Raw genomic sequence first — 14,634 nt, 5'->3', positions numbered from 1 at the left:
AACTGTGAAATTTTTGTCTCATTTTGGACGACATGCTAAACTATGACATTTTTGTCAAATTTTGGAAAAAAAGTCATACTATAGTATATTGTCCAAAATGTGACATGAAGGTCATATTATAGTATGTTGTCCGAAAAGTGACAAAAAAGTCATAGATAAGTATGTCATCCAAAATGTGACAAAAAAGTCATACTATAGCATGTTGTCCAAAATGTGACAAAAAAGTCATAGATAAGTATGTCATCCAAAATGTGACAAAAAAGTCATACTATAGCATGTTGTCCAAAATGTGACAAAAAAGTCATACTATAGCATGTTGTCCAAAATGTGACAAAAAAGTCATAGATTAGTATGTCGTCCAAAATGTGACTAAAAAGTCATACATTAGTATGTCATCCAAAATGTGACAAAAAGTCATACTTTAGTATGTCGTCCAAAATGTGACTAAAAAGTCATAGTATAGTATTGCTTTACTTTAATTTGTCGTCCAAAAAGTGACAAAAAAGTCATAGTATAGTATGTTGTCCAAAATGTGACAAAAAAGCTATACTTTAGTATGTCGTCCAAAATGTGACAAAAAAGTCATACTATAGTATGTCGTCCAAAATGTGACTAAAAGGTCATAGGTTAGTATGTCGTCCAAAATGTGACAAAAAAGTCATAGGTTAGTATGTCGTCCAAAATGTGACAAAAAAGTCATAGGTTAGTATGTTGTCCAAAATGTGAAAAAAAGTCATAGTATAGTATGTTGTCCAAAATGTGACAAAAAAGCTATACTTTAGTATGTCGTCCAAAATGTGACAAAAAAGTCATACTATAGTATGTCGTCCAAAATGTGACAAAAAGTCATAGTATAGTATGTTGTCCAAAATGTGACAAAAAAGCTATATCTTAGTATGTCGTCCAAAATGTGACAAAAAAGTCATACATTAGTATGTCGTCCAAAATGTGACAAAAAAGTCATAGTATAGTATGTCGTCCAAAATGTGACAAAAAAGTCATAGTATAGTATGTTGTCCAAAATGTGACAAAAAAGCTATACTTTAGTATGTCGTCCAAAATGTGACAAAAAAGTCATACTATAGTATGTCGTCCAAAATGTGACAAAAAAGTCATAGTATAGTATGTTGTCCAAAATGTGACAAAAAAGCTATATCTTAGTATGTCGTCCAAAATGTGACAAAAAAGTCATACATTAGTATGTCGTCCAAAATGTGACAAAAAAGTCATAGTATAGTATGTCGTCCAAAATGTGACAAAAAAGTCATAGGTTAGTATGTCGTCCAAAATGTGACTAAAAGGTCATACTATAGCATGTTGTCCAAAATGTGACAAAAAAGTCATACTATAGTATGTCGTCCAAAATTTGACAAAAAAGTCATAGGTTAGTATGTCGTCCAAAATGTGACTAAAAGGTCATACTATAGCATGTTGTCCAAAATGTGACAAAAAAGTCATACTATAGTATGTCGTCCAAAATGTGACAAAAAAGTCATAGGTTAGTATGTCGTCCAAAATGTGAAAAAAAGTCATAGTATAGTATGTTGTCCAAAATGTGACAAAAAAGCTATACTTTAGTATGTCGTCCAAAATGTGACAAAAAAGTCATACTTTAGTATGTCGTCCAAAATGTGACAAAAAAGTCATAGGTTAGTATGTCGTCCAAAATGTGACAAAAAAGTCATAGGTTAGTATGTCGTCCAAAATGTGACAAAAAAGTCATAGGTTAGTATGTCGTCCAAAATGTGACAAAAAAGTCATAGGTTAGTATGTCGTCCAAAATGTGAAAAAAAGTCATAGTATAGTATGTTGTCCAAAATGTGACAAAAAAGCTATACTTTAGTATGTCGTCCAAAATGTGACAAAAAAGTCATACTATAGTATGTCGTCCAAAATGTGACAAAAAAGTCATACATTAGTATGTCGTCCAAAATGTGACAAAAAAGTCATAGTATAGTATGTCGTCCAAAATTTGACAAAAAAGTCATAGGTTAGTATGTCGTCCAAAATGTGACTAAACGGTCATACTATAGCATGTTGTCCAAAATGTGACAAAAAAGTCATACTAAAGTATGTCGTCCAAAATGTGACAAAAAAGCTATACTTTAGTATGTCGTCCAAAATGTGACAAAAAAGTCATACTTTAGTATGTCGTCCAAAATGTGACAAAAAAGTCATAGGTTAGTATGTCGTCCAAAATGTGACAAAAAAGTCATAGGTTAGTATGTCGTCCAAAATGTGAAAAAAAGTCATAGTATAGTATGTTGTCCAAAATGTGACAAAAAAGCTATATCTTAGTATGTCGTCCAAAATGTGACAAAAAAGTCATACATTAGTATGTCATCCAAAATGTGACAAAAAAGTCATAGTATAGTATGTCGTCCAAAATGTGACAAAAAAGTCATAGGTTAGTATGTCGTCCAAAATGTGACAAAAAAGTCATAATTAGTATGTCGTCCAAAATGTGACAAAAAAGTCATACTATAGTATGTCGTCCAAGATCTGCCAAAAAAGTCATACTATAGTATGTCGTCAAAAATGTGACTAAAAAGTCATACATTAGAATGTCGTCCAAAATGTGACTAAAAAGTCATACTTTAGTATGTGGTCCAAAATGTGACAAAAAAGTCATACTATAGTATGTCGTCCAAGATCTGCCAAAAAAGTCATACTATAGTATGTCGTCAAAAATGTGACTAAAAAGTCATACATTAGAATGTCGTCCAAAATGTGACTAAAAAGTCATACTTTAGTTTGTGGTCCAAAATGTGACAAAAAAGTCATACTTGAGGACGATGTCCAAAATGTGACAAAAACGTCATAGGTTAGTATGTCATCCAAAATGTGCCAAAAAAGTCATACATTAGTATGTCGTCCAAAATGTGAAGAAAAAGTCATACATTAGTATGTCATCCAAAATGTGACAAAAAGTCATACTTTAGTATGTCATCCAAAATATGACAAAAAAGTCATACTATAGTATGTCGTCAACAATGTGACTAAAAATTCATACTATAGTATCTCGTCCAAAATGAGACAAAAAAGTCATACTAAAGTATCTCGTCCAAAATGTGACAAAAAAGTCATAGTATAGTATGTCATCCAAAATGTGCCAAAAAAGTCATACTATAGCATGTTGTCCAAAATGTGACAAAAAAGTCATAGATAAGTATGTCATCCAAAATGTGACAAAAAAGTCATACTATAGCATGTTGTCCAAAATGTGACAAAAAAGTCATACTATAGCATGTTGTCCAAAATGTGACAAAAAAGTCATAGATTAGTATGTCGTCCAAAATGTGACTAAAAAGTCATACATTAGTATGTCATCCAAAATGTGACAAAAAGTCATACTTTAGTATGTCGTCCAAAATGTGACTAAAAAGTCATAGTATAGTATTGCTTTACTTTAATTTGTCGTCCAAAAAGTGACAAAAAAGTCATAGTATAGTATGTTGTCCAAAATGTGACAAAAAAGCTATACTTTAGTATGTCGTCCAAAATGTGACAAAAAAGTCATACATTAGTATGTCATCCAAAATGTGACAAAAAAGTCATAGTATAGTATGTTGTCCAAAATGTGACAAAAAGCTATACTTTAGTATGTCGTCCATAATGTGACCAAAAAGTCATACATTAGTATGTCGTCCAAAATGTGACAAAAAGTCATACTTTAGTATGTCGTCCAAAATGTGACTAAAAAGTCATAGTATAGTATCGCTTTACTTTAATTTGTCGTCCAAAAAGTGACAAAAAAGTCATAGTATAGTATGTTGTCCAAAATGTGACAAAAAAGCTATGCTTTAGTATGTCGTCCAAAATGTGACAAAAAAGTCATACTATAGCATGTTGTCCAAAATGTGACAAAAAAGTCATACATTAGTATGTCGTCCAAAATGTGACAAAAAAGTCATAGTATAGTATGTTGTCCAAAATGTGACAAAAAAGTCATAGTATAGTATGTTGTCCAAAATGTGACAAAAAGCTATACTTTAGTATGTCGTCCATAATGTGACCAAAAAGTCATACATTAGTATGTCGTCCAAAATGTGACAAAAAAGTCATACTATAGTATGTCGTCCAAAATGTGACAAAAAAGTCATAGGTTAGTATGTCGTCCAAAATGTGACGAAAAAGTCATAGGTTAGTATGTCGTCCAAAATGTGAAAAAAAGTCATAGTATAGTATGTTGTCCAAAATGTGACAAAAAAGCTATATCTTAGTATGTCGTCCAAAATGTGACAAAAAAGTCATACATTAGTATGTCGTCCAAAATGTGACAAAAAAGACATAGGTTAGTATTGTTGTTCAAAATTTAACAATAAAAGAGCATTTGTCGAGTTACTGTTGAGTCCCAGTGGCCTAATGGATAAGACACTACCCTCCCATTCCAGGGGTTGTGGGTTCAAGACCCATCTTGGGTGGACTTACTTCGGCAGAACACTTAATATTATGTCCTTAAAATGTGACAAAAAAGTCATACTTTAGTATGTTGTCCAAAATGTGACTAAAAAGTCATACTTTAGTATGTCGTCCAAAATTTGACTAAAAAGTCATACTATAACATGTTGTCCAAAGTGTGACAAAAAAGTCATACATTAGAATGTTGTCCAAAATTTGACTAAAAAGTCATACTATAGCATGTTGTCCAAAATGTGACTAAAAAGTCATACATTAGTATGTCGTCCAAAATGTGACAAAAAAGTCATAGGTTAGTATTGTTGTTCAAAACGTGACAAAAAAACAGCATTTGTCGAGTTAAAGTTGATTCCCAGTGGCCTAATGGATAAGACACTACCCTCCCATTCCAGGTATTGTGGGTTCAAAACCCATCTTGGGTGGACTTACTTAAACCAGGCACATAATAGTATGGCACTTATTTATGTCATCCAAAATATGACAAAAAAGTCATACTATAGTATGTCGTCAACAATGTGACTAAAAAGTCATACTATAGTATGTCGTCCAAAATGAGACAAAAAAAGTAATACTTAAGTATGTTGTCCAAAATGTGACAAAAAAGTCATAGTATAGTATGTCGTCCAAAATGTGACAAAAACGTCATAGGTTAGTATGTCATCCAAAATGTGCCAAAAAAGTCATACATTACAATGTCGTCCAAAAAGTCATACTATAGTATGTCATCCAAAATGTGACAAAAAAGTCATAGATTAGTATGTCATCCAAAATGTGACAAAAAAGTCATACTTTAGTATGTCGTCCAAAATGTGACTAAAAAGTCATAGTATAGTATCGCTTTACTTTAATTTGTCGTCCAAAAAGTGACAAAAAAGTCATAGTATAGTATGTTGTCCAAAATGTGACAAAAAAGCTATACTTTAGTATGTCGTCCAAAATGTGACAAAAAAGTCATACTATAGCATGTTGTCCAAAATGTGACAAAAAAGTCATAGGTTAGTATGTCGTCCAAAATGTGAAAAAAAGTAATAGTATAGTATGTTGTCCAAAATGTGACAAAAAAGCTATACTTTAGTATGTCGTCCAAAATGTGACTAAAAAGCCATACTTTATTTTGTCGTCCAAAAAGGGACAAAAAAGTCATAGTCTAGTATGTTGTCCAAAATTTGACAAAACAGCCATACATTAGTATGTCGTCCAAAATCTGACAAAAAAGTCATACTTTAGTATGTCGTCCAAAATGTGACAATAAGTCATACATTAGTATGTCGTCCAAACTGTAACAAAAACGTTATAGCTTAGTATGTCATCCAAAATGTAACAAAAAAATCATACTATAGTATGTAGTCCAAAATGTAACAAAAAATTCATACTATAGTATGTCGTCCAAAATGTAACAAAAAAGACATAGGTTAGTATTGTTGTTCAAAATTTAACAATTAAAGAGCATTTGTCGAGTTACTGTTGAGTCCCAGTGGCCTAATGAATAAGACACTACCTTCCCATTCCAGGGGTTGTGGGTTCAAGACCCATCTTGGGTGGACTTACTTAGGCCAAACACTTAATAGTATGTCCTTTAATAATGTGACAAAAAAGTCATACATCAGTATGTCATCCAAAATGTGACTAAAAAGTCATACTAAAGTATGTCGTCCAAAATGTCACTAAAAAGTCATACTACAGTATGTCACCCAAATAAATAGTATTTGTCGAGTTACAGTTGAGTCCCAGTGGCCTAATGGATAAGACACTACTCTCCCATTCCAGGGGTTGTGGGTTCAAGACCCAACTTGGGTGGACTTACTTAGGCCAAACACTTAGTATTATGTCGTCTAAAATGTGACAAAAAAGTCATACATTAGTATGTCGTCCAAAATGTGACAAAAAAGTCATAGTATAGTATGTCATCCAAAATGTGACAAAAACGTCATAGGTTAGTATGTCATCCAAAATGTGCCAAAAAAGTCATACATTAGAATGTCGTCCAAAATGTAACAAAAAGTCATAGATTAGTATGTCGTCCAAAATGTGACGAAAAAGTCATACATTAGTATGTCATCCAAAATGTGACAAAAAGTCATACTTTAGTATGTCATCCAAAATATGACAAAAAAGTCATACTATAGTATGTCGTCAACAATGTGACTAAAAAGTCATACTATAGTATCTCGTCCAAAATGTGACTAAAAAGTCATAGTATAGTATCGCTTTACTTTAATTTGTCGTCCAAAAAGTGACAAAAAAGTCATAGTATAGTATGTTGTCCAAAATGTGACAAAAAAGCTATACTTTAGTATGTCGTCCAAAATGTGACAAAAAAGTCATAGTATAGTATCGCTTTACTTTAATTTGTCGTCCAAAAAGTGACAAAAAAGTCATAGTATAGTATGTTGTCCAAAATGTGACAAAAAAGCTATACTTTAGTATGTCATCCAAAATGTGACAAAAAAGTCATAGTATAGTATGTTGTCCAAAATGTGACAAAAAAGCTATACTTTAGTATGTCGTCCAAAATGTGACCAAAAAGTCATACATTAGTATGTCGTCCAAAATGTGACAAAAAAGTCATAGTATAGTATGTCGTCCAAAATTTGACGAAAAAGTCATACATTAGTATGTCGTCCAAAATGTGACCAAAAAGTCATACTTTAATTTGTCGTCCAAAAAGTGACAAAAAAGTCATAGTATAGTATGGTGTCCAAAATGTGACAAAAAAGTCATAGATTAGTATGTCGTCCAAAATGTGACAAAAAAGTCATAGTGTATTATGTCATCCAAAATGTGACTAAAAAGTCATAGTATAGTATCGCTTTACTTTAATTTGTCGTCCAAAAAGTGACAAAAAAGTCATAGTATAGTATGTTGTCCAAAATATGACAAAAAAGCTATACTTTAGTATGTCGTCCAAAATGTGAAAAAAAGTCATAGTATAGTATGTTGTCCAAAATGTGACAAAAAAGCTATACTTTAGTATGTCGTCCAAAATGTGACAAAAAAGTCATACTATAGTATGTCGTCCAAAATGTGACAAAAAAGTCATAGGTTAGTATGTCGTCCAAAATGTGACAAAAAAGTCATACATTAGTATGTTGTCCAAAATGTGACAAAAAAGCTATACTTTAGTATGTCGTCCATAATGTGACAAAAAAGTCATACATTAGTATGTCGTCCAAAATGTGACAAAAAAGTCATACATTAGTATGTCGTCCAAAATGTGACAAAAAAGTCATACTATTGTATGTCGTCCAAAATGTGACAAAAAAGTCATAGATTAGTATGTCGTCCAAAATGTGAAAAAAAGTCATAGTATAGTATGTTGTCCAAAATGTGACAATAAGTCATACTTTAGTATGTCGTCCAAAATTTGACTAAAAAGCCATACTTTATTTTGTCGTCCAAAAAGTGACAAAAAAGCTATACTTTAGTATGTCGTCCAAAATTTGACTAAAAAGCCATACTTTATTTTGTCGTCCAAAAAGTGACAAAAAAGCTATACTTTAGTATGTCGTCCAAAACGTGACAAAAAAGTCATACATTAGTATGTCGTCCAAAATGTGACAAAAAAGTCATAGTATAGTATGTCGTCCAAAATTTGACAAAAAAGTCATACATTAGTATGTCGTCCAAAATGTGACCAAAAAGTCATACATTAGTATGTCGTCCAAAATGTGACAAAAAAGTCATAGGTTAGTATGTCGTCCAAAAAGTGACAAAAAAGTCATAGTATAGTATGTTGTCCAAAATTTGACAAAAAAGTCATACATTAGTATGTCGTCCAAAATTTGACTAAAAAGCCATACTTTATTTTGTCGTCCAAAAAGTGACAAAAAAGCTATACTTTAGTATGTCGTCCAAAATGTGACAAAAAAGTCATACATTAGTATGTCGTCCAAAATGTGACAAAAAAGTCATACTTTAATTTGTCGTCCAAAAAGTGACAAAAAAGTCATACATTAGTATGTTGTCCAAAATTTGACAAAAAAGTCATACATTAGTATGTCGTCCAAAAAGTGACAAAAAAGTCATAGTATAGTATGTTGTCCAAAATTTGACAAAAAAGTCATACATTAGTATGTCGTCCAAAATGTGACAAAAAAGTCATAGGTTAGTATGTCGTCCAAAATGTGAAAAAAAGTCATAGATTAGGATGTCGTCCAAAATGTGACAAAAAAGTCATAGATTAGTATGTCGTCTAAAATGTGACAAAAAAGTCATACTTTAGTATGTCGTCCAAAATGTGACAAAAAAGTCATAGTATAGTATCGCTTTACTTTAATTTGTCGTCCAAAAAGTGACAAAAAAGTCATAGTATAGTATGTTGTCCAAAATGTGACAAAAAAGCTATACTTTAGTATGTCGTCCAAAATGTGACAAAAAAGTCATACTATAGCATGTTGTCCAAAATGTGACAAAAAAGTCATACATTAGTATGTCGTCCAAAATGTGACAAAAAAGTCATACATTAGTATGTCGTCCAAAATGTGAAAAAAAGTCATACATTAGTATGTTGTCCAAAATGTGACAAAAAAGCTATACTCTAGGTTCTCACTAGAATGCCTTGCAGCAGCAGGCACTAATTGCAGTTCACTGGTTACATGATGTGTCCGGATTTGTGTGTAAAAGCAGAATAGTTTTGTTTCTCCTGCCAGTCAGAAGTATGTTCAGCAATGTGAAAAACTGTGTGTGTATATGTGTGTGTCTAGTTTGTGGAGGCAGAAGCTCTGTCTCAGAGTGTGGTGTCCATGGGGGAGGAAGCTGGAGAATTTCTACCCAAGGCCTACTTGGCTCTGGGACTCTGCTACAGTCTACAGGCCTCTGATGGTATGGATATGGATTACTGGATTAGGGCTGAGCAATTTGCTGAAACAATATGATTGCAATTTGTCTGGCAAATGTTGCAATTGTGATTCGATTTGCAAAACATTTTATTTTTTTAGAGTTCAAGCTCATTTCAGTTTTCACTGTGTAATAACAGTAAAGTTGACGGCGCATTACCACACTACCATGACTCTATTTTTATTGAAAGCATAACTTGAAGATGCAAACTGTTTCCAAAATATATGAGTTATTATTTTTTGCATACATTTACATAAAACACAGCACTCAAAATTAAAATAAATAAATTGCTTAGCTTTTGCATTTTGCGAATTGTATTGTTTCAAATTATGATTTCGATATTATAACAATACATTGTTCAGCCCTAACATGGATACACAACAAATTTCAGGTGATTTTATTTTTGCTGGAATTTATGACCTAGAGTATCAGTTCTTAAATTCCTCTCAATGAAGGACACAAAATTCTACAAATCTTCTTGTACAGTTGCTTCCCTTGGAATAATGTGATGATAAAATGATGGATTAGAAACTAATATATGAACTAATTCATACTCTGAAGCCTATTTATTTTTCTTTTGCTGTATGCTCAACAGTAATGCATCTATAATAGATAAATATAGATAATAATAAAACCATAGACCTTTACATATGTATATATATATATATATATATATATATATATATATATATGTATACATAATGATCTTTTTTCTAAATGAATCTGCAAACCTTTTTCAGACCCTCTAGTAGTGTGTCATGGTCCTGCAGGGATCCCTAGAACCACATTTGAGAACCGCTGACCTACAGTGATGTCACCAGCATTGCCAAGAGACCAGCAGACATTCCAGGAATTGCCAACCAAGCTGGCTCTCCTGTCTCGGTGCCGTTATTTATGATATGTCATGAGTCATATAGGTCATAAGGGTCATGTGCAGTTGTGACTTGCTGGACACATGCTACTTCCATTTTAAAGTTGTGTCTCAGTTAAAGATGTACAATTATGTCTCTCCACCTGCAGCTTCCCTCAAAGCAGAGCGGGACGAATTCAACAAAAAAGCACTTCGGGCTCTGAGCAAGTAGGTCTGGTTTCTTTTAATCTTCACAACACAGGGTTCTCATATGTCATGATTTTTATTTTTTTTTTAAATATGCAATAATAAATGTCATCCCCAGAATGTTTTTGTTGTTTGTTTTTCTTATTTAAAATGCCAACTGGCTATGCTGTAACAGTGTTACCCCGCGCACACACACACACACACCCAAGGTCCATCTTCCTCCATCCACCTCCATGTTCCATCTGCTCACCTGTCTACCATGGGGTCTCAAGCCTTCAGCCGCTCTCCTCCCCACCTCTGGAACACTCTCCCACCAGACCTCCGCACCTATGACTCACTTCCCACCTTCAAATCCCGTCTAAAACACATCTGTTTAAACTTGCATATTCACTGTGATTTGTTATATCCACCTATATATATACCCATATATCAAACCCTCCCAGTGTTACACGATTCGGTGTATTATGAATTTGGTTTTATTATTAATTTTACTACTCTTTGACTCTTTGTTTTAACTCTGCATGGTAAGGTGACCTTGAGTGCTTTGAGAGGGGCCTAAAAATAAAATGTATCATCATCATTATTATTATTATTATTATTATTCTTAAAAGTAGTAGTCTACAATCCTGCAAACGTTTGGAAACAGGAAGTTCACAGGCATCACCTGCAACCAGGCACCTACTGGACAATACTAGCTGTCAATCATCCTGATTTGTGCTGTGCTTTATTGTCTATTTTCCTCTAAATGGGGACACAATTTAAAAAATGTACATCGTGTTCTACTAAAGAAGGCGCATATAGCAATTGAGACCATTAACATCTCTGGAAAATGTTTACCGGTGTTATAAATCAAGTGAGAAGTAGACTCATTTCCCCAGAGACTTGCATTCAAAGAGTGTTCTTTTTGAAACCAGCTGCTGTCTAAATGTTACTTCCACTCTACTTTCCAGGCTTCTCTTTAAATAACTGGAAGATTAAGTTCATTTTTATATACAGTCTGTGATCAAAATGCAAGAAACAACTCAGGGATGTGTGTCTTTCCTCCCTCAGAGCTCACGCATTAGACCTTCTGGATGCTCAGATTGCTATGTACTTGGCTCTGCAGCTGGCACTCGTACGCCAGGTATGACCAGTTATGAGATATAAATGAACAGAATTGAGAATCGTTAGAAAACTGCCGATTAGGAAGAAGAAGTTATACGTGGGAACGTGTGTTTGTTTGGCAGGTATCCGCAGCCATGGAGCCCCTGCAGGCAGCGCTCTGTCTTCATGGGGACGACTTGCACTCCCTCCACCTGCTGACCCTGCTGCTCAGCGCCCAGAAACACCACCGTCATGCCTTGGAAACCCTGGGCCTGGCCCTCAGCCAGCACCCCGACAACTTCAAGTAAAACCCACTTCTCCATCCCACTCACATGCACAGTAGAAAGATGTCGGTAGAAGAAGTGTTGGTGAAATGAGGAGAAGGTGCCAATCGATCGCTGTACTTAAAACTTTGCATTTCGTTTTTCTGTGTGTGAGTGTGAGGGTGGCTCCAGTGAGTGGTGCAGCACCATCCTAACACTCGTCCTCTCTGTAGGGATTGGGTATCTCAGCTCTGATGTGTTGGAGGCCAAGCAGACACACACTCTACGCCTTATTTAGATGTGTTGGAGTGGACGCCCGCATTGCAGCACCTATGCCCCTCATGCACTCTTACCCTTTTAACTTTGCAGCTCTGACCTGAGCCCTAGTGCTGCTTTCTTGACTCGTGTGTCGTCCAGCAGACAAACCCTGCCGCCTGTTATGCTAAACAGGTTCAACACAGTAAACCTGACTCAGACATTGACAGTCATTTTGGTGCTTGCAGGGATTTAGTGATTTGCTGCAGGGTACTTTAAATAGTTGTAGGCACTCAACCTGTGACCTTTTAGGTTGGTTTCTTTAACCGTATGTTACACTTTATCTGTGTTGAATATGTGCATACATTATATGAATTATAGTAGTACACTGTGGAAATATGTAAGTTTTTTTAGCACTTGAGAACAAATGTTTTCATTGTTGAGATGTGTTTGTCTTCATTAAGGAATGGCACAGCAGTGAAATTATTATTTTTCTCTAGATTAACAAGACAACAAAAAAATCCTCCTTTTTCACTCTCAGGAATGTTTTCAGTCGCTTGTATTGAACAAAAAAACATTGAAAACACGTTCATTAGCCGTGGTGGAAGTGCTGTTGCATCAGAGACAGGCAGCATTAACCATCCAGTCTAATTATTTCACTCTAGTCACAACATAGAAGCATGTTGCATCATCTTTCTAAGGAATTTAAAGGCCAGTAAAGCATTTCATAACATAGCCATCTGGGGTCAGTGTTGGCCTCTATGGTCCCAGCACACAGCCATGGACTCACATCCGTGCCTCAGAAGCACAGAAGCAGGAAAGGGGGGGGGGGGGGTGGAGAAAAACAAGAAAACTGATGACACAGTAACAGTCTGATGGCAAAAACAAAAACACAGATACAGAGTGAGACAATTCAGGAGGGATGATCATTTCATTATTGCACGTTTTTCCTGATCATTGCTGTACAACTGTTCTCTCGCTCCGTCTACATGCAAAATGATATGCTACACACACACACACACACAACAATACAAAACACAAAACACCTCCGCCATCGGGACACTTGACTGCTTTGACCCATTTACAACCTCTTTTGCACTCTCAGCCAATCACAATGCTCCCCGCACCAGGAATCCCCATCGCCCCAGTAACCATGAGGTCATATGGGTAGAGACAGCATCAGTTGTTGAGTCAGGAAGAGAGAGAGAGAGAGAGAGATACAGCTTTATGTAGCTGTAAATTGCTAAAAAGAACAGCTGAATTACAAATGATTTGCAACTGCGAGGCCATTTGCTGTATCATTACCGCCAGGATTTACTATGTATTGATAGTCTTTGCATGGATCTGCTGTAAAGTCAGGGCTGATGATAAATCTGCACAGAATTATCACCCGACTCTGAACACGACTCGGCTTTAAAGAGAACTGTACCCTCTTGAAGCTCCAGTGTTTTAGTTTGGCGCTTTAATGTCTTTGCTCTCACAAAACATCAGGCAACGTGAGAAACTAGTGGGTGAAAAGGGTGGAACATTTAGCAGCTAAGTAGCCAAGTATTTACCGCAGGAGCTGATGGACACTTGCTAAAAGCATGGTTACGTTTCCGGAGATTGATCAGGTGACCAGTCACATGACTCTTAAAGGTCCAGTGTGTATTATATATGAGGGTTTTATTTGACAGAATTTGAATATATTAGCCATTAGAATGTTTGTATAAATGTTTAATCACTCTAAAAGAAAATTGCTTGGTGGTCGTAAGCCTGTTTTTAAGTTAGTGAGGCAAGGGCCTAGCTTTACGGAAGCCGACGTCTTGTGCTGCCATGTTTATATACAGCAGCCAAAGGCATGTTGATTCTTTTACTATTATTTTTTTTACTATACATATTGACTGTTACTGTTACAGAGAACTTTAATAAAAGTTGAATAAGAAGGAGGAAACAGCAAAGACAGTGGGAGACTAGAAAGAATCTTAAGATCCTTTTTGGTATACAAAGGCCACCAGAGTTTCCCGACATACTTGAGAAAGGGAGGGCTGGAAAATGAATCACAAACTTGTCTGGTGAGAATAACATGAAAAGCACTTAACAAAGGTTTTTTGATTTGTTTGTTTTTTTTTCTCAATGCAGAGTGGTTTGTTTCCATAAATCGGAAATTAGCTTTCTCACAAAGGAGAACCACATACAGTAGCTCTCTAATCTCGAAAACAAGCTCAGTAGCTCATTGGTCAATCCAACTTGCTGTGTTAGAGGCCGGCTGGCAACACACATTAACGTGCTTCCCAGAATTCTTCCAAATGCATAAAAAAACCCCAAAAAAAACATGATTGTTTCCAAATGACACCTATGAATGTTTGTTATAATAGAGAATTAGAATAGTGTTACAATTGAGACGAGGGTAATGTTTTCTGTGGTGCAGTAATCATACTATTGTTGCTATGAAAGCTTAATGAATTCATTAATAAAAGTTTAATTCAGACCTGCATTATGCACATAAAAATGAATCCACACCGAGTCAGGATGCATTGCTACCCTTGGGATCCATGTTGCAGATAATCCATGTACATATATGTATATATGTATATATATATATATATATATATATATATATATATATATATATATATATATACTGTATATGTGTCATTCTTGTTAGCCACTGATGCTCTGCACCACAGTAAACTGTCAGCTCGCTGTAGCATAGCAAATTTCTCCTTCTTCCCTTTCTCT

At 34.9% G+C, this 14,634-nt stretch overlaps 1 protein-coding gene across 1 annotated transcript in view; it reads left to right on the top strand.

Annotated features, from left to right (window-relative positions):
* ttc7a (tetratricopeptide repeat domain 7A) overlaps positions 1 to 14,634 on the top strand; it is a 53,018-nt gene that overhangs the window by 19,719 nt on the left and 18,665 nt on the right. Inside the window, exons 13-16 of the mRNA XM_058651177.1 lie at positions 9,123 to 9,240; positions 10,276 to 10,333; positions 11,363 to 11,435; positions 11,539 to 11,699. Of these exons, the coding sequence (XP_058507160.1) occupies positions 9,123 to 9,240; positions 10,276 to 10,333; positions 11,363 to 11,435; positions 11,539 to 11,699 (410 nt within the window). The remainder of the gene's footprint in view (positions 1 to 9,122; positions 9,241 to 10,275; positions 10,334 to 11,362; positions 11,436 to 11,538; positions 11,700 to 14,634) is intronic.

Source organism: Solea solea, chromosome 15 (assembly GCF_958295425.1).
Source record: "Solea solea chromosome 15, fSolSol10.1, whole genome shotgun sequence".
In the NCBI taxonomy this organism is placed as follows: domain Eukaryota; kingdom Metazoa; phylum Chordata; class Actinopteri; order Pleuronectiformes; family Soleidae; genus Solea; species Solea solea.
The sequence above is the reverse complement of the archived record's forward strand: the minus strand, read 5'-3'. Positions and strand labels throughout refer to the sequence as shown.